Below are 26,265 nucleotides of genomic sequence, written 5' to 3' on the forward strand. Positions count from 1 at the left end.
TCCATCATTATGGAACTCTATGCCATCGGAACTCCGCCAGGAACCCTGCACTGCCACCTTCAAAAAATAGCTAAAGACTTGGCTGTTTAAACAAGCCTACACTTGAATTATCTCCCTCCGCCAGGTCACATTCCCCTTCTAACTCCTCCTCCCCCCAAAATCTACAAGCAATTGTAATATAGTTATTGTTCTGTCTCTTGAAAAATCTTCTCCTAGGTCACTTGACCTTTTATTTTCTCCTACTCTCCCAAATTCATCTATATCCCTTTACATGTAACTTTATCTTTTCCTCTCAATTCAAATATTACTTCCTTGTTACCTCTAAACCGATGTGATATGTCTATGAACGTCGGTATATAAAAGTTTTAAATAAATAAATAATGCAGGAACGCATAGACAAGTTCATGTCGCAAGTTCGGCGTCTTTTGTCCCTGTCAGTTCCCAGGGCATGGGACTACTTACAGGCGCTTAGTTCTATGGCATCTACTCTGGAGTTGGTCCCATGAGCTTTCGTTGCAAAGGGCTTTGCTCACGTTGGGACCCCAAGTCGGAGGCTTTTCAAGTCCCCTTACCTCTCCAGGAACTGGCCAGGTCCAGCCTAGCATGGTGGCTGAGCCCCAAAAACTTGTCTCGGGGAGTGGATCTGGAGGTCCCTCAGTGGTCTGTTGTGATGACTGATGCCAGTCTTTCCAGCTGGGGGGCAGTTTGCCAGTCTCAGGTAGCGCAAGGCCAGTGGACGCAACAGAAAGCTCAATGGTCCATCATTCGTCTCAAAACCAGGGTGGTACGATTGGCTTTGCAGAAGTTCCTGCCTCTAGTTCATCGTTGGTCTGTGAGAGTGCTTTCCGACAATACAATGATGGTGGCATACATCAACCAGCAAGGAGGAACAAAGAGTCATCCCGTAGCTACGGAGGCGGACGAGCTCATGGCCTGGGCAGAAATCCATCTGCTCAGGATAGCGGCTTCGCACATTGCCGGGGTAGACAACATGCAGGCGGATTTTCTGAGCTGTCAGAGATTGGATCCCGGAGAGTGGGAGCTGTCCGTCGAGGTGTTTGCGTTGATATCTCATCTGTGGGGGATTCCCCGTTTGGATTTAATGGTGACTCAGGAGAATACCAAGGCGCCAATCTTCTTCAGTCGCAGAAGAGAGCACGGAGCGGAAGGAGTAAATGCACTTGTCCTTCCGTGGCCTCATGACATTCTGCTCTACGCATTCCCTCCTTGGCTTCTGGTAGACAAGATCTTGAGAAGAATAGAAGACCATCTGGGGGTGGTGGTGCTGGTGGCTCTGGAATGGCCATGGAGGCCGTGGTTCGCAGATCTCCTCAACCTTGCAGTGGTCGGCCTGCTCCGTCTGGGTCATCTTCCGAATCTCCTGAGGCAAGGTCCGGTATTTTTCGAACAGGTGGATCACTTTGTCTAGCGGCTTGGCTTATGAGAGGTGGCAGTTAAAAAAGAAGGGTTATCCGGATACGATGATTTCCACTCCTTTGTGGGCTCGCAAACTTCCACCTCTCTTACATATGTCCGAGTCTGGAAAGTTTTTGACTCTTGGTGATTTAGGTCGAAAGTTTCCACTAGGCGAGCCTCGATTGTACACATTCTAGCCTTCTTGCAAGAGGGTTTGACAAAGGGACTAGCTTTTAGTTCTCTAAGGGTTCAAGTGGCAGCGTTAGGTTGTTTATGAGGAAAGGTGGAAGGAGTGTCCATAGCGGTTCATCCTGATGTGGTGCGTTTCCTCCGAGGTGCTAAGCACTTGAATCTGCCATGTAGGGCTGTTTGTCCATCATGGAGTTTGAATTTGGTTCTTCGGATATTGTGTGAACCTCCTTTTGAACTGCTCAAGTGCGTTACTCTGAAGCAGTGGTTCTCAACCTTTTTTCTGTTGGGACACACCTGACAGATGGTTCTCACATGCGTGACACACTGACCCATGATCGTCACGGGGCTAGATGTAAAAGTACAATTTGCATTCACGAGAACCCCCCTGACCCACAATAATGGATGTAAAGCAGAATTGTGACATTCCCCATACAATTCACCCTACAAAAAAGATATTCTGGTTCTGGTGTCATCTCAGTAACAGCAACTCAAACTCCTTCTACTTCCAGGCTCAATAGCCCTACTTATGAAAAGACAGCAGTTTACCACCAATGCATATCCTCTTGAGAAAACACAACAAATAAGACTGATAAAACTCTTACATGCTAGTAAAATATCTCATCTCGGTAACAGACACAGAACCAACCTAACATACTCCCAGGATCTGTAGTAATGCACATAAACTAATCCGCACACAGTTACACCTGTATTATGGAATACACTCAAACAGGAGCAACCCTATCTATGAAAAGGCAACACTACAAATATTAAATCAGGCCCTAAAAACCAATACACCTCTTATTAGGAAAACAGAACTAGCAAGCAGCTATAGATCCCCACACAGAAATAATTGTAAAACTATACTAATAAGCAGAATAAATGTTTCTAAACAGCTATGAACAGAATAACATCCAACAATTAAAAACTCATAAAAACTATTAAAAATTCTCCAAACACCAATAAAATATTTCAAAAAAAGCAGACACATCACATAATATTAAATAATTAAAATGGCAATCAAGAAAAATAAACTTAAAAAGCCACCTTTATTTACCCCCCTCCAGCAGCTCTCCTACTCCTCTTCCATGCAGGCCGTAGCACACAGCAGAAGCAGCAGTAGAGGCTAAGCTCTATACTCATGGTCCTCTTCCTTAATGCCCATGTCTCTCACACACACACACACCATACCAGTCATGCCCCCATGACCAGTTTCTGTCTCTCACACACCAATCATCTCCCAAACAGTCTTTGACACACACACCAGTCACCTTCCTGAACAGTTTCTCTTATGCCATACACACACACAGGCTTCCCACTCCCGTGTTCTACTTACATATACCGGCTTCTCACTCTCACTCTCATAATCACTTTCTCTGTCTCACACACACTCACCAGTCTCTCACTCCCATGCTTGTTCTCTCCACATGCACAGGCTTCTCATTCCCATAATCACTTTCTTTCTCTCACACACACACACACAAACACACACCAGTCACCTGATCTCTCTCATGCATACACACACACAGGCCTCCCACTCCCATGTTCTTTCAGATATACAGGCTTCTCACTCCCATGCTATGTCTCACACACACCCAGGTTTCTCACTCCCATGCTCACTCTCTTCACATGCACAGGTTTCTCATTCCCATAATCACTTTCTCTGTCTCACACACACACACACACACACTCACCAGTCTCTCACTCCCATGCTTGTTCTCTCCACATGCACAGGCTTCTCATTCCCATAATCACTTTCTTTCTCTCACACACACAGACACACAAACACACACCAGTCACCTGATCTCTCTCATGCATGCACACACACAGGCCTCCCACTCCCATGTTCTTTCAGATATACAGGCTTCTCACTCCCATGCTGTGTCTCACACACACCCAGGTTTCTCACTCCCATGCTCACTCTCTTCACATGCACAGGCTTCTCATTCCCATAATCACTTTCTCTCTGTTACACACAGATACATACACACACACACCAGTCTCTCTCTCATTTCCATGCTCGCTCTCCACTGCACAGGCTTCTCATTTCCTGAATCACATTCTTTCTCTCATATTCACACACACCAGTCTCTTTCTCTCATACACACCGTCACCTTACCAACCAGTCTCTCTCTCTCACATGCATGCACACACACACACACAGACTTCCCACTCCAGTGCTCTCTCACATAATCAGGCTTCTCACTCCCATGCTTTCTTTCACACACATCCACCCTCCCCCCCCCCCAACAGCAGGCTTCTTATGCCCATGCTTTCTCACATACCCAGATTTCTCACTTCAGTGCTTTTTCACTCTCACACACACACATCAGTCACCTCCCTGACTAATGTCTCACACTCTCACATACACATCAGTCATCTCCCTGAGCAGTCACTTTCATTGTCTCTCACATATACACACACATCAGCTCTCTGACCAGTTTCTCTCACTCACACACACACATGCTCTCACTCACACGCAGGCTGGCTGCTTCTTTCTCTCACTCACTTCCTCTTCCCCGCCCCTCTCCGAGCACAAATGGGAGCTGCAGCAGCCTCCTCCTCCAGCCCCCGCAAGCCAAGAAAGAAGAATCCCATCGGCTGCGGGAGGTTCATGCTGCTGTCTCCTTTCACGATTACCGGCTGCTTCAATTACTCGGGGGCCGATGCTGCAGCTGCCGCTGCTACTTTATCATGCGGCATGGCTCTTTCTCCTTCCCGGGCACCGCGTATCACTTCCTGTTCCAGGTCACGGGGGGGGGGGGAGGCGCGGGAAGAAGAAAAGGCCAGCCACAAGTGCCACAGCTTTTTTTTTAGCACTGCTGCCGTTCCCACTGGGCTTGAACGTGTTGATAGCCCGGCGGCAACAGCAGCAGGGAAGAAAGAGCAGCGGGAGAGACCGGGACCACGAGACACAGCAGCCGGTGCTTGGCGACACACTAGTGTGTCGCGACACACCGGTTGAGAACCGCTGCTCTGAAGGAGCTTACGCTCAAAACGGTGTTTTTGGTGGCTATCTGCTCGGCTCGGAGAGTTTCTGAGATTCAGGCTCTGACTTGTCGTGAACCTTTTCTTAGGTTTTCCGATTTTGGCGTTTCTCTCGGAACCGTGCCCTCCTTTCTTCCTAAGGCTGTATTTATTGGCCTTGAAAGTGAACCAGTCCGTTGAGTTGCCTGCGTTTCCAGATTTGGATCAGAATTCTCCGCATGCAAGTGAATTTGAAGCAGTTTGATGTCAGGCAGGCGCTGCTGCGTTACTTGGAGGTCACTAAAGAATTTCGCCTGTCGGATCATCTTTTTGTCTTGTGGCGAGGTTCCAAGAAAGGGCATAAGGCTTTCAAGGCTACCATTGCCCGTTGGTTGAAGGATGCTATTACTTCCGCATACATTTGTCACGGGCGAGCGGTTCCAGGTGGTCTTAGGCTCGCTCACTTCGTTCTCATGCTGCGTCCTGGGCAGGAAGCCAGTTGATTTCCCCCCAGGAGATCTGTAGGGTGGTGACTTGGAAATCTTTGCATACCTTTGCTCAGCATTACTGTTTGGATGTTCGGGCTCCCGACTCGGAGAGCTTTGGCAGCATTGTGCTTCGAGCGGGGCTTTCTAGGTCCCACCCCATATAATATAAGGCAGCTTGGGTACATCCCAGCAGTCTGGGCTGATCCGGGTACATACAGGGAAAGGAAAATTGGTTCTTACCTGCTAATTTTCGTTCCTGTAGTACCACGGATCAGCCCAGACACCCGCCCGGGTTTTGATTCCGCTCGAGAGTTTTTTCTGTCACAATACATAGCAAGCTGAAGATTTCACAAATGCGCTTAATTTGTACATAGTTGAGTCTCATAGATTTGGTTTGACCGTTTAAATTTTGGATTCCTGTTACCAGTTTAATTCTGTTTTCTGCTTTGGTACTGTTTATACTGAAGGGGGCTGCAGGTGGCACATCCTACTTACAGGGGTGCACTTCAAGTTTTTATCTGTCTCCATCTGCTGGAAGGGAGGCATAACCCAGCAGTCTGGGCTGATCCGTGGTACTACAGGAACAAAAATTAGCAGGTAAGAACCAATTTTCCTTGTTTTTCTGCAGGAGCTCCTGAAAATCAGTGATGTCAGCCCTCTGCATTTCAAGAGGTTACAGATCTTCAGAGATTGTTTTGAAGATGTCTGCAATAATTCTGCGGTATTTGGTAATATTTTGAGTCAGATTAAGGTAGTACATGCTTTACAAGTTTGTGGTACAATCTTCCAATGTTTTCTAATTCCATTTACCAGCTGAATGCAATTATGTTGCTGCAACTCTCAATAAAAGCTCAAGTACACAGAAAAAGCAGGGGCATGTACAAATTGTAAATATGCATTCAAACTCATGAACATAAATGTAGCTGTAAGTGCTGGGCAAAAAAGTACAAAAAACCTGCAGGACAGTTTACTTGTCTGCTGTTGCACTTAAGGGAGGAGACAGGAACACAGCAGGACTTTGCCTGTATAAGCAAAGCTGGTGGTTCCTTCAGAGGTGGTGCTTGTGCCGTCTTGCTTCCCTCCCTTAGGGGCCGATGCAATACAGTGCGCTCACACGAGCACACTGTTTAACCCGCTGTCGGACACAGGTTAAATAGGCGCTAATCCACCCCCTATTGCAATATGGGGGATTAGCACCTATTTAATGCGTGTCCGATGCGGAGTGAATGAGTTAGCGCTCATTACATGCAAATGCATGTGAATGAGGCCATTACTCATTCACTCCGCATTCAAAAAAATAAATATGCGTCTCAGACGCACATTTATTGCTCAGATATTAATGCCTGCCTGGAGCAGGTGTTAATAGCTGAGCCCATGTAGAAGTACAGAAAAGCAGAAAAAACTGCTTTTTGGTACTTCTTCAATAAAAAAAAACAAACAAAAAATACCTCGGCAGATCGCCGAGTTATGAAAACCAACGGCTGGTTATGAAAACCGATGCCAAGTTTACCGGCGTCGGTCTTCATAGCTGCCATGGGGTCGCGTTTGCAAGGAGGTGCTAAGGTCGCGCAAGCAACCCTAGCGCCTCCTTGCTAGCGCAACCCCCTAGTTTGCATATTGCATGGCGCCCCCCTTGCGGGCGCCATGCTGGCGCTAAGAAACCGGGCGCTGAAAAGTCAGTACCCGCTTTCCGCAAAATTTATTGCATCGGCCCCTTAACTTAATGTTTCTGCATGGCACTGGTAGTTGCAGCCTGCACATTGTGAATAGTTAAGCATGTGCACAGACAAAGAAGAGGTCTCAGCACCTAAGAACTTAAAAAAAAAAAAAGAGGAGTGTAACACTTGAAAAGTATCATGGAAGAGGAATCTGTCCTGTGTACAACCTGCTGGGCCTCATAAATCTTACTTTGCCCCTCTCTTATTTTCTTCTCAGAGCAGCATCAGAAACACAAGAGAGGATTATTCCCCTACTGAGAAAATACTGCAGCAGTGCTGTGACTTTTTTTCTTTAGGGGGGCCAAAAATTGAATGTGAAGATGGAGAGAGTGGGAGAAGGTCAGAGGGCAAGAATGGAAGGGAGGGTGAGAGAGAATAAATGTAAAAGAATAGAGGATTCACTGGCAGAAATGCTGTGCTCCTGCACAGAGAATGGTGAAAGATGGAGGCAAAAGGATGGAGGAGAGAGGAGTGAAGGGAGAAGAGATGAAGACAGTATAGGAGGAGAAAGGAAGAAAGTTGGGGAGGGAATAAGCTGGACATTACTGTTTTCTGGTACATGATAGTTGTGAAAATTGCTATATAAGTGCTAATGCATTCACCTGAAGGAGAGGACCATCAAACACCATGCACCAATATTTGGCACTATCATGTACATCAATAAGCAAATGTTAAATGAATTCCCCCACTGGGCTGATTTCATGGCAAGCAAAATGCAAAGCTTTCCAGGGATGCTGCTGCTGTATAGGAGACAAAAAGTATTCTTTCATCTGGAATTTATTTGGCTGTCACCTACTGACTGGAGTTACCATTTGAAAACTAAGCTGAATACCTAGAGGAGGGTTTCCCAAACTGTTCCTGGGGAACCCATAGCCAGTCAGATTTTCAGGATATCCACAATAAATATGCATGAGCTAAATTTTCATATACCAGGTTTCAAATTTACTGTATGTAGCTTTACCTCATGCATATTCTTTGGCAAAATGCTGAAAACCTGACAAGCTGCAGGGTCCCCAGGTTGTGCTTGGGAAGCCATTACATAGTAGATATCAGGTATTAGTACTAAAAATGTATACCCACATATTTCAGTCCCCTAAAATGTAATTGATATCAAGGTAAAACAAATGTAGAAATGATGCAATGTAAATTCTTATAGCATACAAACCATGCATTTGGGATTCTTGCCGATATGCTTGCAAAATGTCTGTGATGTGTCATCAGTGAGACAATGTCATTGGCATGATGTCCTAATTAGGTCAAAATACACAAAGATGAAAAGGGGCGCATGGTACAAATCATGTAGCTGCTTATTTGCAGTCTATATTTTAAAACAATGCCAGCCTGTCCTCAGCATTTAGTATGCTTTTTGCTTGATCTAATCTCCATAATTGAAAATACCTGAAAAGAATTATGTCATAAGTTATGAAAATTTGTTAAACCATAATTCTCTCCTGTTTATAAAATATGTCTGGATCTCTCAGAGAAGCAAATTAAAGCTGTGATATGAACTGTTGAATCAGATTGTGGTTTGCACTCTTATTACACTCTACAGCCTCACTGACTCCTCAATGACACTGTAAGACTCCTTGAGGAGCCCATACCTGAAGTGTAGATTTCTTTTATTTCTACCCTTCAAATAGGGGTGGTAAAGACAGTCTAAAAGACATTTTTATTCAGATTACTGTGGATAATTTTAATCTTGCCTAGTCTATGCTTTGTTTACTCTAGTGATATGTTTTAAGGTACCACTGAAACCACTTTTATTTTTCTTTAGAATGCATATGAATTATATGTCCAGTTGCTGCTGGCTTCTCAGCCAGGTGAACAATGTAAGGTAAATTTCATGGCATCCTCTTGAGTTTAACAATTAAAATAGGTTTTCCACTGTGCTATGTATTGCCTTTGCACATTTGTTTTCGGTTTACTGCTCAGAGAACTGGCAACAAGATGTGCTCTTTCTGCCAACAATTTTGTTGATTGCCTCACTAGTGCAGTACATTATATTATAGTGCTAGAGGAAAAACTATGGGCATTGCTCTATAATAATGTACTTTTTCCACGTTAGTGTATGTAGATAAAGATATTGTGCCCTGTTTTCAAGAATTTTGCCATAAACATATGTACCCCTCCTCCCAGATAGGGCACGTAAAATGTGAGAGGGTCTAGTACCTGTGTGAGCATAGTGCTAGTCTCTTGGGCTACATTTCAAGACTATGGGAATGGGTCAAGCAGATGATGTAGTGCACCTGGGCCCAGAGGAAGGAGGGGAATAGAGTTTGGACAGAGAAAATCACCACTTGAATCTCCCATCTATGAACTCCTGTTCTTTACTAGCCCAAATGCTTTATGCTAGTATTAACATATACACAAAATAAAGTCCACTCCAATTGATATTCTTACATTTCTGGGGTTTCCAGCTAGCACATTTTTACAGGATAGTAAAGCAAATTTTCTCTCATGCATATTCATTGTGGATATCCTGAAAACCCGACTGGCTGGTGGACCCCCAGGACAGGGTTGGGGACCACTGCAGTAAAGGATAGAAAAAAAATCACTGATTTAATCGAGGTTCACAGGTTTTCCCAGCCAAAATGCAGCTTTAAAGATATTAAGTTAACAATTACCAAACATTAATACAAAAAGTTAGCGGATTTCTTCCTTGGTCTCCATCCTACACTCAAAAGTTCTCACTCCTACGCCTTAAGAAATATGTTAATCACATTTCTTTTGTGCTTCACAAATTATGAAATTATATTATCTCAACTCTATTATCAACTAGAATACATCAAATCCCTCTGATTACCCGCATCAGCACCAGTTACATTGTGCCCTCACTCATGGATCAAGTAACTCTGTATTCCTAATGCCACAACTTTTCTTTCATCAGTAACCAAGGACTCCTTGGCATACTTGACACACTGCTCATATAACTTCCTCTTTTTCTCTGATCCTCCATGGGTTGTGGGGCCAGGAATCCTTTCTACTCCACCTCTTAGACCCAGGTTGGATTCCTTGGTTGTTTACCGATGGAAAGATACACCACGTCAGCCTCAGCCCTCCTCTTGAGGGCAAAAGCCCCTGCAGGAGCCTCTCCAATGGAGAAGGGGTCCCTGTGCTCACCAGCCTTTTAGTGACTTCTTCCAATGTCCAGAAAACTTTTAACTAGCTTTATACACTCCCAAACAACTCCCTCTAGAAAATCTTCTTCCCTTGTCTTCTTAAAGGAATATACCATTCTGACTCTAATGGTAAGCCCATCTAGAAACTTCCTCATTAAATAATATGCAACAGTTCTATGAACCATTCCCCTTGCCATGTAGTAGTGGCTCTGTGGTACTGCATACATAATGATTTCTCCAAACATTCCAAAATTTTATTCTGGGGCTCCTCCACCCAAAATTTCTCCTTGGGCCACTTTCAATGACGAAGATATGACAGACCCCCCCACTTTTCAAATAGGAGGCCTGTCACATCTTCCTCCACCTGACATATGGTTTTGGTCCCCCAAAACACCTTCAGCGATACCCTAATGTCTCCAGGTACCCTTATGTGTAAGCATAAATAGAATAACACTATACAAGTCAGATACCAACAAAGAAAGCTGTTAAATATTCCCCGCAGTTAGTGTAGCTGGGTTTAAAAAAGGTTTGGATAAGTTCTTGGAGGAGAAGTCCATTACCTGCTATTAATCAAGTTGACTTAGAAAATAGCCACTGCTATTACTAGCATCAGTAGCATGGGATATTCTTAGTTTTTGAGTACTTGCCAGGTACTTGTAGCCTGGATTGGCCACTGTTGGAAACAGGATGCTGGATTTGATGGACCCTTGGTCTAAGGCAGTATGGCAATTTCTTATGTTCAGTAACACAATTTACCCATAACTTTATGCATTATTCAAAAATATTCCATCCAGAAGGATAATCAAAATTCATCCATGGCAGGACTTTTGCATGTGGCAGGAAGCAGGCAGCTCCTCGAGAGCCAAGAGACTCCTCTTCCCCACTGTCTTCAGCAGTACAAGCTGGGGTTGAGGGTCAGAGGGATGTAGGACTGTCAAAAGAGGCCACACCAGATTATGGGGGCTGTTATGTGGAAGATGTTTCCACAGATTTTGTTTTACTGCTGCACAAGGTCTACCTAGCCAGGAGAGATGCAGGAAGTAGACAACCACTGAGTCAAAAATTGCAGCGGAGCCCAAAATGTTGAAAGGGTCCATGGACAGGGGTTCGGGGGACCTGCTCCGCTGTTTGGGTCTTAGCCGTCCTCCTGGGAATGTTGAATCAGAAGATTTCGATGGCTTGCAGGATGGTCAAGGTACAGTCTTGTCTCACCATGGAGCGATACAGAGGCATTATGACATTTTCTGTTTTATTAACCATTCCTTTCCTAATAATTCCTGACATTCAAAGTATTATCCACTATGATGCCTAGATCTTTTTCCTGGGTTGTAGCTCCTAATATGGAACCTAACATCGTGTAACTACAGCAAGGGTTATTTTTCCCTATATGCAACCACTTGCACTTGCCCACATTAAATTTTATCTGCCATTTGGATGCCCAAGGGAAGCTTCTATTTGGAGAGGACCTGGAATAGTTGATGAAACACTTGGGGGAGTTAAAGGGGGAACAAGCTACTGGAGGATAAGAAGAGCAGCAGGAAGCCCTCCTGCCTCATGCCTGTTTCTGGGATATGAGACGGCTTTGTTTCAACAATCATTCTTTGGCGAGTTTACAAATGCAGGGATCTGTAAGGCAGCAGTCCTTTCGGGGTTCCCAAAGATCCCCAGAGATATTTCCAGTCAGGCAGTAAATCCTCACAGATTGGTCCACTCTCTTGAGGAAGCAGACAGGGGACACTGACATAATTTTATGAGGAATGGACCAGGATCACCTAAGACCAATGGGTCCTAGAGGTGATAAGAGACGGCTATGCTTTAGAATTTTCTTGCTCCATCAGCAAAGTGTAAAGTTTTAGCCCCCATATACTAGACACAAGACTCAGAGAAAATTTAGTAATTTAGAAAAAATGTTTATTATAGGAAATGAATGATTGCCAATCACAGTATCTGTGTCTGGGAAGGAGGAATGCAGGGTCAGTAAAGAACACTGAACTCCTTGTAATTCCTCCTTGTCTATGTCACAATCTTACAAGGCTTACATACATTTATTCTAGTTACCTTTGCCAAGTATTGATCATTCCTAAATATGTCATTCTGGCCTGGCTTACTTTCCCTAAACCACCTGCACCTAACATCTGATCTCTTTCTTCCTTTCTTTCTTTCAGGTCCAACTTTCCATGCTATTTTCATCTCCCTGCAATACTTTGTAGGAAGACATAAATCATTTCTTATCAGTCTCTGTATTCTCCTTTGTAATTGAATCTCATATGGCCCATGCACATGTGTCCTGGGAGATATCCTTCACTTCTTGCTGACTTAGGCCCACATCCTATAGTTGCAATTAGCTGCTTTCTTGTATTTGACAGGTGCTGGCACAAGCTTAGCAAGACCTAGTACAGCAGTCCAGCAGACAGAATTATATAGAAGCCTTTATTGTCTCTCATTGCACGTCCCGCAGCATGCAAGAGGCGGTTCTGGATACGTTGCTTTTCCTTTGGAGGTTGGCCGCAATCATTGTGGTACCGCCAATGGAGCGGGATTGAGGGAGGTACTCTATTTACTTTGTGGTTCCCAAGAAGGAGGGGATGTTTTGGTCCATCCTTGACCTTAAGAAAGTCAGTGTGGTGCTGCAGAGTCCACGATTCCATATGGAGACATTGCAGACAGAGATAGCGGAGGTTTGTTAATGGGAGTTTCTGGCCTCATTGGATTTAATGGAGGCCTATCTACACATCCCCATATGTGCAGAGCATGAGACATATCTTCACTTCCTGGTGCTGGGTTAGCATTTCCAGTTTTATGCTCTTCCTTTTGGATTAGCAACAGCTCCATGGACATTCACAACAGTGATGGTCGTGGTGGCGACTGTGCTGCAAAAAGAAGGGACTCTGTTTCACCCTTGGGTGGATGACTTTCTTATCTGGGTGAAGTCAGAGGAAGAATGTTGCCAGTCAGTTCAAAGGATGCTGGAGATGTTATGTGTTGCGTCGGAGGTGGACCCTTAGGCCGAGGTGGGGTTGATGCAACCCGTAGGTGAGAACCTATTGGTCCCCACTGTCAGCAGGTGGAGTGGGCTGAAGGTAGAGGCCGCTGGAGCTTCACCTATACCAGCCCTCATTCCCCACGGGTTGAGCCTTTGGGTGCCGGGGCCGGCAGGACTTAGGTGGGCCTCGAGGTTGGTTAACAAGAGAGGTTGGTTCAGCCCAGAGACAGCAGACGATAGGTGGCGTAGTCCTATCCTGGCCTGGGTATGGTACTGGAACTCGGGTGCCAATGGAATGGAGATTAGCTGAGGGCGCTCGAGCAAAGATAGTCGATATCTGTAGAGTCAATCCAAAACATAGACAAGATAGGAACCGGGAACAACGGAGGTCAGGAACGAAGAGTAGAGAGGATTCTCTAGCAGCAACGAGTACTCGAATAGCGAGGAGACCTGTTGCAAAGGCAACACTATGGAGCGAGGCCTGAGCTTAAATACACTGAATAGTTTGACTTCATCAACCGAGGCCAGGTTCCCAATGTGGGCCCTTCATAAGGATCAGAGATGTGCGCGCGCCTAGGGAGGAGCGCGGCGTGGGTAATGGCGTCTCTCTGCAGACCACACGGAGAGGCTTGACGAGCAATGGCATTTTGAGCTGCAGTACTGGGGTCCATGGCAGAGCCGGAGGCACCGGGGGCGACCCGAGGTTGGAGCCGGTGGCCCACCGCCGCTAGCGAGGAGGAACCATGAGCTGGAGTCTGTGTAAGAAGGTGAGGGGGGGGCCGCGCTGCGGGTCTGCTGCGGATGGCATGCGTAATATTATGTTCTCTTAGCTGGGTTTTGAACCTAGCAAAGAGTCATCTGGCTCTGGTTCAGTCATTGGAGTATTTGGGGGTGAGATTTGGCACTCGGTTGGGCAAGGTGTTTCTTATCTCAGAGAGGATTCTGAAACTGCAGTCGTAAATGGTCCGGCTACTGTGAATGTCAGTGCCTGGGCTTGGTATTACCTGCAGGTACTGGGTTCTATGGCATCTATGCTAAAGTTGGTGCCATGAGTCTTTGCTCACATGCATCTGCTACAGAAGGCCCATTGGGATCCCATTGTGATCCATTGTTGGGCGAGTTTCATCAGTCTTTACCGCTGCAGGGGCCCTCCAGATCCAGTCTCTCGTGGTGGCTGTCATGACCCAGTTTGGAGAAGGGGATGGATCTTGAGGTTCCGGATTAGGTGGTGTTGACCATAGATACCAGCCTCAGAGGTTGGGGGGGCAGGCTGCCAAGGGCGGACAGCCCAAGGGCTTTAGTCACCAGCGGAAGCATCCTTGTCTATCAGTCATTTAGAAATGAGAGCAATTCACAGAGCGTTGATGGTATTCCTTCCTCAGGTTTGGGGAGAAATGGTGAGAATGTTCTCGGGCAATGCAACAATGATGGCATATATCAGTCGGCAAGGCAGGACGAAGAGTCGAGGAATGGCCCTAGAGGCTAAGGAATTATTTGTTTGGGTGGAGCAGTAGCTGAAAGGGATTGCGGCATCACATGTTGCAGCAGTGGTCAACGTACAGGCGGATTATCTTAGCAGTTGGATCTGAGGGAATGGGAGTTGTTGTCGGAGGCCTTGGACCTCATCTGGGCCAGATGGGGTGATCCCCAACTGGATCTGATGGCATCGTGCAGAAATGCCAAGCCAACAAGATTCCTCAGTCGCAGGAGAGGCAGGGGTTGAAGGGATCGATGCTCTGGTTCTTCTGTGGCCAATGGGAATTTTTCTATATGAATTTCCTCCATGGTCTCTTGTAGGTTGAGTGTTGCAGTACATAGAGCGACAACTAAGTTCGTGGCACCGGAGTGACCACGGTGTCCATGGTTTGCATATCTGACTCATCTCGCCGTGGATGGGCCCATCTGGTTGGCTCATCTTCAAGGTCTGCTCAGACAAGGACCTATCTTCTTGGATCGGGTGAATCACTTTTGTCTCGTGGCTTGGCTTTTGAAAGGAGTTGTTTAAGATCAAAAAGGTACTCTAAGTTGGTTATTGCTATGTTGCTTCAGGCTTATGTTGCTGGCTTATGTTAGGGCGTGGAGAGTAATTTAGTCCTGGTGTGAAGAGAACCTGGATCAGTTGCAAGTGGATACTCCCTTTTTGCAGCAGGGTTTGAGTAAGGGTCTTTCCTATAATTCACTTCAAATACACGAGGCGGCTTTGGGATCCCTTCAAGAGAAGTTGCAAGAAAGCCAGTGGCGTCTCATCCGGATATCATATGATTTCTCAAGAGAGCCAAGCATTTGCAATCCCCAGTGCAAATGATGTGGCCTTCTTGAAACTTTAACTTGGTGTTGCAAAGTCTTTGTGGACCTCCATTTGAGCATTTGTGGAGGGCATCATTGAAGGACCTCACTTTGAAAGCATTTTTTTTGGTGGTAATTTATTCGGCCAGAAACCGTTCCTGTGGATTTTGGATGATGGGGTGTCTCTGCACCCCATCATCCAAATGGATGCACCCCGTGGATCCTCGCTTTTGCTGAAAGTTGTTTCTTTGCTCCACCTCAACCAGATAGTAAAGCTTCTGGCTTTTCCAAATTTTTCTGGGAGGGACAGCATGTGAGGGTACTGCACTGGATGTTCATCAGACTCTGTTGTGTTATCTTAAGGTCACTAAGTTTCCGACGGCCAGATCATCTGTTTGTCTTGTTCGGGGGTAGAAAGAAAGGAACTAAGGCATCTAAAGCCACTGTTGCTCATGATTAAAGGAAACTATTTTTTTGGCCTATCTCTGTAAGGATTGGATGACCCCGGAGGGGTTGCAGGCACATAGACTAGAGCACAAGCAACCTCTTGGATGGAGTGTCAGTTGGTGTCACCCCCGGAGATTTGTAGAGCGGCTACATGATCTTCACTTCACACTGTCACCATTCATTACCAATTAGATGTGTGGGTGCCAGAGGAGGCAAGTTTCGGTGAGTGTGTTCTGCGAGGGGTTCTTTTGGGTTCCTGTAGGGGAGCTTGAGTACATCCCATTTGTCTGATCTGGGGTATGAACAGGAAAGGAAAATTGGTTCTTACCTGCCTATTTTCATTCCTGGAATATCATAGATCAGTCTAGAGACCCATCCCCTTGATTCGGAAAGACTGTAATGCTGAAGTTAGATCTTTAAAGCAGAGCTAAATTTTGTATATAGTTGGAACCTTTGGACCGAAAGGGGGTTTTCTCTGTCCTTTTGGATGTGAGGTTTCCAGTTCAGGGGGCTCCAATCCAGGATTCTGTGTTCGCCCTAGGAGGGGAAGTTATTACTTGATTTGGTATGTGGCTTTACATTGGCTTGGGTACAGGTCAAAACTGAGAACTGCAGGTGGCACTCTTAGTTAAGTCTCAGTGCCTGAAAAGCGTTTTAGTTCTTTGCTTTATCTACGAGGAGGGATGCAATATCCATTTGTCTGGACTGATCTGTGGCACTACAAAAATTCAAAATACCTGAAATGCAAATCAAAATATTACATACAAAAAAATGTAAAAATAAATGCACTTACAGTATATAATAGTCTATTCCCATAAAAGACAATCCTGCAGTCTTATACAAATATTTAATAATATTCAATTATACAGTTTCTTCAAAAGAAACTATCACAAAATATTCCTACATACTCAAAGGGCCCATTGTTTTGCCACTACCTATGGCTTCAACAAGGGATATAAACATATATACTGTCTTAGAATAAAAACAAGCTTTTCATATATTCACAGTAACATTATAAATTGCACAATCGCTGGATTACATTAATTTACGTAGAAGTCCAAAGGCAAATATTTCACACATTGAACTGGTTTCAGAGAATGTATATTCAATTTGCTGAGGTTGATGAATGGCTGATAATGTCGGTTATTCGCTGCTTTCTTGTTGCACTCACCGATCGCCCCAGACCAGCTCCTCGCGTCCCCCGATGCCGCGCTGCCAGGCCGCCACTCCCCGGGTCCTCCTCGACGCCTCTCAGCTGCTCGGCCTTAATCTCCCCTGCGCCGGGCCTTCCTTGGCACGCAGGATGCAGCCGGTTTCCCAGCCTGCCGGGCCCTTCCCCTATGTATGTGCACGCGGCTATAGCCGTGATTTAAAGGGCCAACGGCGGGAAATACCCGCGGGCCCTGCCGGATGACATTGCTAATCCTGGCTTCGCAGGACTTCCATAACTTGGCAACCAGTCTCCTGCCTCTCTAGTGGTGGTTCCAGTGTTTCTTCTGCCCAGTACCTGCCTTCTGTTCCTGTACCTGTTCCTGTTCCTGTTCCTGCCTCCAACTCCAATTCCCGCTTTCTGCTCCTGTTCCTGCTCCCGGCTCCACGCTCCTTGTTCCTTTTTTCCTCGGATGGACCTCCCTGGTTTAGGACTTCGGATCAGACCTCACCTTGTTTGCATGCCGCCTGCCCAGGACCTTGGATTGGACTTCAACTTGCTCGCCGCCCGCCCAGAACTTCGGATCGGACTTCTTCTTGCTTGGCCACAGCTGTCCCTTGGATCTTGCTCTCGATACTTTGTTGGAGCTTCTACAGGGGCCAACCTAAGTCCAGCCGGCCCCGGTATCCAAGGGCTCAACCTGCGGGGAACGGGGTTGGTAGTGGTGAAGCTCCAGCTGGCCCCTTCCTTCTGCCAGCCTCGCCTCCTGACATTGGGAACCTGCGGTTTCTTCCCAGGTTGCATCAATCCCAACTCAGGCTAGGATTCCACAGTCCACGTTGAGGTCCCAACAGTTTGCCAAGTCCATGGACCCGGCGGAGGCTTCGGCCCTGCAGGCCGTACTGGGCCTGGCTCAAAAGATCATGGAGCAGCAGAAGGTATTGGAGTCCCTCGCCTCGGTAGTGGAACGCCTTAGCCAATCTGGATTACACCATTCACCTGGGTGCGTCAGCATCCACTGTGATGAGGTCCCCTGCCTCCCTACCGACTGCATGGTCAGTGCTGCCCCTTCTGGCACCGTCTCGCTTCGCTGGGGATCTTCAACTCTGCTGCGGTTTCTTGAACCAATGCCATTTGCACTTTTGTCTCCAGTCCGGGCTCTTTCCAGATGATCTTACCAAGGCAACTTATATACTCTCCCTCTTGGCCGGTAAGGCCCTAGCTTGGGCATCCCCTCTCTGGGAGGGAGCTGATCCAGGTTTGCAGGACTTGCAGTGCTTCCTCTCACTTTTCTGCACCATCTTCAATAATCCCGGGAGGCAGTCTATCTTTAGTACCTCCTTGTTGCACCTACATCAAGAGTCCCGTTCCCTAACGGACTTTATCATTGAATTTCGCACCCTGGCATCAGAACTTCACTGGGGCAAGGATTGTTTATGCTCAATCCTGTTGGATGGTTTATCTGGCCGGATTAAGGATGAGTTGGCAGCCCGAGAGCTGCCACCATCGTTGGATGGCCTCATAGAGCTAGTCGGGCGGATAGATCGCCAACTTCAAGAGCGATCCCGGGAGTTACATGCTCCCAAGAAACTTCCTCTGTCTACCCAAGTTCCTCATTCCTCTCCCAGACCGCTATCCCAGCCAAGGTTGCCTCCGAAGAACTCATGCAACTGGGTCATAGCCAATTTGCTTCTGAGGAGCACCTCCGACGTCATGGCTCAGGACTGTGCTTATACTGCGGTGAGGCTGAGCACCTCCTGGCTCAATACCCGGTACACCCAGGAAACACACAGGCCTAGGTCATGTTGGGGGACTACTCCTGGGCCTGACATTTCCCGATTCCCCTCTCACACTTCCAGTCTCTCTCAAGGTGGACTCCGGGTCAGGAAGCAATTTCATCCTCAAACAGCTAGTCCAACACATCCGGATTCCCACTTGCCTCCTGGGCCTGACATTTCCCGATTCCCCTCTCACACTTCCAGTCTCTCTCAAGGTGGACTCCGGGTCAGGAAGCAATTTCATCCTCAAACAGCTAGTCCAACACATCCGGATTCCCACTTGCCTCGCCATGGTTCCTCTCGTACTTTCCTCCATCTCCGGGGAGCCCCTACCAGGCAAAGTTTCCCATACCACCATCCTGCTCGTTCTCCGCACTGTTTCTCTGCTCGAGGAGACCATAACCTTCCACGTCATCGATCGCTCCATCCATCTGGTGATACTCGGCCTGCCCTGGTTAAGGAAACATTCTCCACAATTTGATTGGACATCCTTGCAATTCTTGCAGTGGGGGAGGCCTGTCATGCCTCATGTCTAAAGTCGCCTTAGACCTATTGCTGTCTCTCCATGGTGCTCCTCCCTGCCAGGCTACCACCCTGCTACGCGCCCTACGCTTTACCCTGCCTCTGCATCGCCCGTTAGTGCCATCAACCTCCTGCCTAATGCAGAATCCCCCCGGGGTCAGGTCTACCCACTATCCCTTGTTGAGATCAGGGCCATGTCCGACTATATACAGGAAAATTTAGCCAAGGGATTCATCCGCAAATCCACATCTGCTGGGGCAGGCTTCTTTTCTGTGGCCAAAAAGGACAGTTCACTCTGTCCCTGTATTGACTATAGGGTTGTCAATGCCATCACACTGAAAGACTGTTATCCCCTACCTCTCATTGCTGAGTTATTTGATCACCTGCAAGGAGCCCGGATCGTCTCCAAACTTGACTTGCAGGGAGCCCTATAACCTTATTCGCATCCGGGAGGGCGATGAGTGGAAAACGGCCTTTAATACTCGCGAAGGGCACTATGAGTACTTAGTCATGCCGTTCGGACTCTGCAATGCCCTGGCCATTTTCCAAAATATGTTGAATGGAATCTTCCGGACCTGTTGTACAAGTGTGTCGTCATCTATTTGGATGACACTTTAGTCTTCTTCAGGGAACTCCGAACCCATCGCCAGGATGTTGCCCGAGTGCTTCAACATCTTCAAGACCACCAGCTCTTCGCCAAACTCGAGAAGTGCTCTTTCGAGAAGGAAAGCCTACCCTTTCTAGGTTACATTGTCTCCCAGCACGGATTCCGCATGGACCCGGAAAAGCTTAAGAGCATCCAGGAGTGGCCACAACCGACGGGTCTACGGGCTGTTCAGCGATTTCTTGGGTTCGCTAATTATTATCGGGCGTTTATCCATAATTACTCCAAACCCGTATTCCCGATTACTGCCCTGACCCGCAAGGGCGAGATGCCTAAACTGTGGCCTCCGGAAGCTGTAACTGCCTTTCAACGTCTAAAGACTGCTTTCCTCCAAGAACCTTGCCTCCGGCATCCCGATCCGCTGCGCCCCTTTGTGCTCAAAATTGACGCCTCCTCCGAAGGAGTGGGGGCGGTATTAAGTCAACATTCTCTTACCAGCATGCTCCATCCATGTTCGTTCTTTTCTAGACAATTTTCGCCAGTGTAACGGAACTACGGAATCGGCGTCAAAGAGCTTCTGGCAATCAAGCTTGCCTTTGAGGAATAGCGTCCCTGGTTGGAAGGATCCCAATACCCCATCACGGTATACACGGACTATAAGAATTTACAGTACCTTCATCAAGCCCAGCGGTTGAACCCTCACCAGGCCCGTTGGGCGCTCTTTTTTACCCGCTTTAATTTCACCCTGCGGTACCGCCCAGTGGCTAAGAATGTCAAAGCAGATGCCTTCTCCCACGCTTTTACTCCTGAAGACGTCGTGGAACCTCCTCGCCATATCATAGATCCAGCGCGAGTCCTTCTGTCGGCTACCACCTCCAGGGCTCTAGGGAAAACTGTGGTTCCTCGCAGACTTTGCAGCAAAATCCTGCACTGGGCCTACGACTCCCGCACCGTGGAACACCCCGTATGAGCTCGCACCCTTGCAACAGTCCTATGATTCTATTGGTGGCCCACGGTCAGGACAGATGTTTGTGACTACGAAGACTCCTGTCAAGCCTGTACCCAGCAAAATCCCCTGTCAGGTCCAACCTGGGGTCTGTTACAACCCTTACCAGGTCCCGCAGAACTGTGGTCACATATTTCCACGGATTTCATCGTAGACTTACCACTTTCTGAAGGCAAGACGGATAGTAGTGGACCGCTTCTCTAAGATGGCGCAGTTTATCGCTTTGCCTGGTCTTCCCTCCACTCCGCAGCTGGCGCAGCTCTTTGTACAATATGTCTTCCGGCTTCACGGCGTCCCGAAACGTATAGTCTCCGATCGAGGAACCCAATTTACAGCCCGCTACTGGAATACTCTCTGCAAGAAATTCAGTATCTCCTTGGATTTTATGACTGTGTACCACCCGCAAGCCAACGGTCAAGTGGAGAAGACTAACTGGACCCTGATTCAGTTCCTCCGCAGCTATGTCAACCTACAACAAAATGACTAGGCCACCCTGCTCCCTTGGGTGGAATTCGCTTTGAACTCCCATTTTTCTTCCGCCACCAAATCCTCGCCTTTCCTGCTGGTCTACTGGTGGCAGCCTCTCCCTCCTCTGCTTTTACCTTTAACAGTGCCCCCTCCCGCTGCCCAGTTATCGGCGTGTGAATTACACCATCTTTGGGAACACACTCAGCTTCTTCTACAGAAGGCCAGTCAAAGAGCCAAGAAAACTGCTGATGCCCACTGAAGACCTGTCCACACTTCAGAACCAGCGAAAGAGTCTGGCTCAGCACCAGATATATCCACCTGAAATTCCCGTCCATGCGCCTGGCACCTCGCTATATCGGTCCCTTTCCCGTGCTCTGTCAACTGGGATCCGTCACCTACCAGTTACATCTACCTCCATCCCTGAGGATCCACAATTTCTTTCACGCTTCCCTTTTGAAGCCTCTGGTGTTATCTTGGCCGTCACAAACTCCTTCCAAGCCTCAACCTTTAACAGCTGAAGAAGAGTTCATCTACCAGGTCCGCGACATCCTGGATATAAGAAAAAGAGGTCGAAGATGGGAATACCTATTATCCTGGGAGGGCTTTGGTCCGGAAATGAATTCCTGGGAACCGGCCGCCAACATATTAGATAAGAACCTGCTTAAGCAATTTCATCACGCCCATCCAGGGAAACCTAAATCCCCGGGGAGAGGCCCTAGAGGAAGGGGTACTGTTGCATTCACCAACCGCCCCAGACTGGCTCCTTGCATCCTCCGACTCCGTGCTGCCGGGCCCTCCTCGATGCCTCCCAGCTGCTCGGCCTTCATCTCCCCTGTGCTGGGCCTTCCTCGGCGCGCAGGACACCGCCAGCTTCCCAGCCTGCCGGGTCCTTCCCCTATGTGCATGCGCGCGGCTATGGCCACAATTCAAAGGGCCAACGGTGGGAAATACCCGCAGGCCCTGCTGGATGACGTCACCAGTCCGGGCCTATTAAGGCCTGGTTCCGCAGGACTTCCACGACTTGGCAACGAGTTTCCTGCCTCTCTAGTGGTGGTTCCAGTGTTTCTTCTGCCCAGTACCTGCCTTCTGTTCCTGTACCTGTTCCTGTTCCTGCCTCCAGCCCCGATTCCCACCTTCCGCTCCTGTTCCTGCTCACGGCTCCTTGCTCCTTGTTCCTTCTTCCCTCGGATGGACCTCCCTGGCTTAGGACTTTGGATCGGACCTCACCTTGTTTGCATGCTGCCTGCCCAGGACTTCGGATCATCTGCCTGGTCTCAGCCGTCCCTTGGATCTCGCTCCCGATACTTTGTCGGATCTTCTACAGGGGCCCACCTAAGTCCAGCCAGCCCCAGTACCGAAGGGCTTAACCTGCGGGGAACGGGGTTGGTAGTGGTGAAGCTCCAGCTGGCCCCTGTCTTTCGCCAGCCTCGCCTCCTGACGTTGGGAACCTGCGGTAGGTCTTCCTCCCAGGTTGCGTCAATTCCAACTCAGGCTAGGGGTCCACAGTCCACGTCAAGGTCCCAAAATGTCTGGCTTTAAACATGAGATCTTTATTAGTATATGTTTTTCTTCATGTATAAACCATATGAAGACACTCTCTTCTACAATATTAGTAGAAAATGTATTAATAAAGACATAGATATCTAACCACTTAATGGTATTCCAGGAACAAAAATTAGCAGTTAAGAACCAATTTTCCTATACCACTTTGTCCCACCAGTATGTCCCTGAGAAATAATACTGTAGTTGAACACCTTTTAGCCCCCAAAAAATCATATCTTCATACCATGCTCTTTACACTTTAAAATTGACAAGCCGCACCTCTGTTTGGACTAAAAAATGTTCAAAAATGCTCTCGAACAATTCCAAGATGGGAGAGTAAACAACACCACAGCTGTACTTGGAACTGATAAGAAGAAGCGAGGGTAGGCCATTTCTCCTATCCCAAGCAATTGCAAGGTCTTAGTGTATAAAAAAGTGAGAATTGTTAAAGGGGGAGAGAGATCGCTTCCCGGACGTGATAGAGCAGACTGATCTTTTGCAAATGAAATTTTTGCTGTATCTGTATATATCTCTATATGTCTATATATCTATATGTATATAGATATATTTATTATTTATTTAAAATCTTGTCTGTACAGTCATTAAGTTATTTACCATCATAACGGTTTACAGGCTGGCACAAATAGGCAAAACTAATTTTAGTACTTTAACAGAGGTGCCAATAGATAACCAGTAACATATAATTTCATACAATATCTATTTGAATCATGTCATATAATGTCCATTGAATACATGTCTCAGAGTTAGCTTACATGTAATTTGTTCTTGTACTTTCAGGTTAAATCTACTTTTATCAGTGAGAGTTTAAAAATAGTTGCCAGTGGCAAGTGTAACTAGTCGTTTGGTGCTGATTTGTAATGCCAGCTTTTCCTTACTTACTTACTCTGTTCTCTTTGTAAAAGGCCTGTTTGAAAAGCCATGTTTTCAGACTTATTTTGAATAGTTTGAAATTTCCCTGTAATCTTACTTCCAGGGGGATAGTATTCCATAAGATGGGTCCAGCCAGTGACAGTGCTCGTTCTCTGACCTGGGTTAGCCGTGCTGTTTTAACTGACTGGATGGTTAGGAGGGCTTTGTTTGCTGATCTCAGATTTCTATGTGGTACATGTACCCGTAGTGCTGTGTTGAGTCATTCTGCTTTTTCATCATGAATCAGTTTGTGTATGGTGCAGAGTGCTTTAAACTGTTCTCTTTGTTCTATCGGTAACCAGTGTAGTTCAGCTAGTCTGTCAGAATGGGGAACTAACAAAAATGGCAGATATAAATATTTAGAATGTTCCTATCTATACAATAGGTATAAATCCAGTAGCAACAGAAAATGTTAAATATGCAAAAAATATCTAATGTTTATTCATTTTTTAATTTTTATATACACAAAGAAAAGCCCTAAAACAATTATAAGAACATAAGAAAATGCCATACTGGGTCAGACCAAGGGTCCATCAAGCCCAGCATCCTGTTTTCAACAGTGGCCAATCCAGGCCATAAGAACCTGGCAAGTACCCAAAAACTAAGTCTATTCCATGTTACCATTGCTAATGGCAGTGGCTATTCTCTAAGTGAACTTAATAGCAGGTAATGGACTTCTCCTCCAAGAATTTATCCAATCCTTTTTTAAACACAGCTATACTAACTGCACTAACCACATCCTCTGGCAATAAATTCCAGAGTTTAATTGTGCGTTGAGTAAAAAAGAACTTTCTCCGATTAGATTTAAATGTGCCCCATCCTAACTTCATGGAGTGCCCCCTAGACTTTCTACTATCCGAAAGAGTATATAAATAATTATATTCTTCTAAAATAAACACAAAACACCACATATGACAAATCTTTATACATTAGAAGAAAAATGCTCAAGAATGAGATGTGTATGTATTGAGCAGTGTATTAATCTAAGCACTATGGCGTCCTGAAAGCACAGATATAGCTGCTGAGTTCTAAAATCTCCTTTTTTGCAAAAGTCTTTAGAGGAGGAAGTGCAGCATGTGACCAACTAATATACCAGTACTCAGCATATGGTCTAAACATAATGAAAATGGCAAACCATCAGTCTTGCAAATTCTTAATGCCTGAGAACTGCACCGGTTCTTCCTCAGTCTTTCTTTCTGACCAAACAAGGGCCCAATTGTTTTGCCAATGTTGGCTTCTTCAGGGGTCGTATCCTTCCCATGAAATTAAGTATTCCCAATGCTTTCCTCTCTTACGTACGTCCAAGATGTCATCCACTTTGTATGCGATGTCTTCTTCAGCATCCAGAAGCTGTGGATCTGGAGTCTTGCAAGAGAATTCAGAGAGGATGAATTTCAGCAGTGAAATGTGGAAAGCATTGTGTATTTTCATGGATGATGGTAACTTCAAGCTATAGGTCAAGGGACCTAGGAGGTGAAGGACAGAGAAGGGTCCAATGTAGCATGGAGCAAATCTGAAAGCAGTTTAAGACGGTGGTACTTGGTTCTGAGCCAAACCTTGTCTCCTGGCTCAAACTGAGGTGCTGCTCTGTGATGAGCATCATATTGCTTTTTGGCCTGTTGTCCTGCTTTGTGTAGAAGGTCTTTAGTTTGAGTCCAGAGTTCTGCCCAATGAGTGAGCCTAGTGTTGACATAGGCACGAATGAACTGTTTGAGAATCCGATTTATTCTTTCTGTTTGCCCATTTGATTGGGGGTGATACGCTGATGTCAGGTCCAATGCAATGTCAAATTTACGACACAGCGCTCTCCAGAACTTGGCAAATTGAACACCTCTGTCGGAGATGATGTGCTTAGGCATCCCGTGCAGGCAAAATATATGCCGTATGAACAGTTTGGCAAGTTCTGGGGCAGATGGTAGACTGGGTAAAGCCACAAATTGCGCCATTTTTGAGACGCGGTCCACTGTGACCCATATAGTATTGTTCCCACTTGAAGATAGCAAATCAACAACGAAGTCGGTCGCAATATGCGTCCATGGTTTGTCTGGAACTGGTAACGGCAGTAGGAGACCCCAAGGGTGAATGGCAGGAGGCTTTTGTCTGGCGCTAGTAGCACAGGATTCAATGTACGCTTGGAAGTCCTTTTTCGTAGATGGCTACCAATAAAAGCATTGAAGCGTGGCAAGCGTACGGGCCTGTCCAGGATGACCAGCTAACCGAAGACTTTGAAGAACCACTGTTTTATCCATTGGAACAGAATGGGTAGCAGCCAGAATTATCTTCTCTGGGTTGATGATGTGATGGGGTGCATCAGGGATATCTTCAGGAGTAAAGGAGAGTGAGAGGGCGTCTGCCCGGACGTTTTTATCAGCAGGATAGTATTTGAGCAAGAAATCAAATTGATTGAAGAATAATGACCATCGAGCTTGGCGATGGTTGAGTCTCTGTGCAGGACATAAATATTCCAGGTTCTTGTGATCAGTGAACACTGTTATCTGGTGTTGAGCACCTTCTAGCCAGGGGCGCCATTCCTCGAATGCCAGCTTGATAGCGAGCAACTCTTTGTCGCCAATGCCATAATTTCTCTTGGCTGGCAAAAAGCATCTTGAGAAAAATGAGCAGGGATGAAGAGTATGCGTATCACTGTGCTGA

The 26,265-nt window shown here is 46.6% G+C and overlaps 1 protein-coding gene across 6 annotated transcripts in view; it reads left to right on the top strand.

Moving 5' to 3' along the window:
• C3H6orf118 (chromosome 3 C6orf118 homolog) overlaps positions 1-26,265 on the top strand; it is a 241,596-nt gene that overhangs the window by 39,664 nt on the left and 175,667 nt on the right. For 5 of the 6 annotated variants that reach the window (XM_029594119.1, XM_029594118.1, XM_029594121.1 and 2 more), the window contains 2 exons: positions 5,689-5,811; positions 8,553-8,612. In XM_029594119.1, the coding sequence (XP_029449979.1) occupies positions 5,689-5,811; positions 8,553-8,612 (183 nt within the window). The remainder of the gene's footprint in view (positions 1-5,688; positions 5,812-8,552; positions 8,613-26,265) is intronic. The other variant, XM_029594123.1, reaches the window with a different exon arrangement.

The sequence above is a fragment of the Rhinatrema bivittatum genome, chromosome 3 (genome assembly GCF_901001135.1).
Source record: "Rhinatrema bivittatum chromosome 3, aRhiBiv1.1, whole genome shotgun sequence".
In the NCBI taxonomy this organism is placed as follows: Eukaryota; Metazoa; Chordata; class Amphibia; order Gymnophiona; family Rhinatrematidae; genus Rhinatrema; species Rhinatrema bivittatum.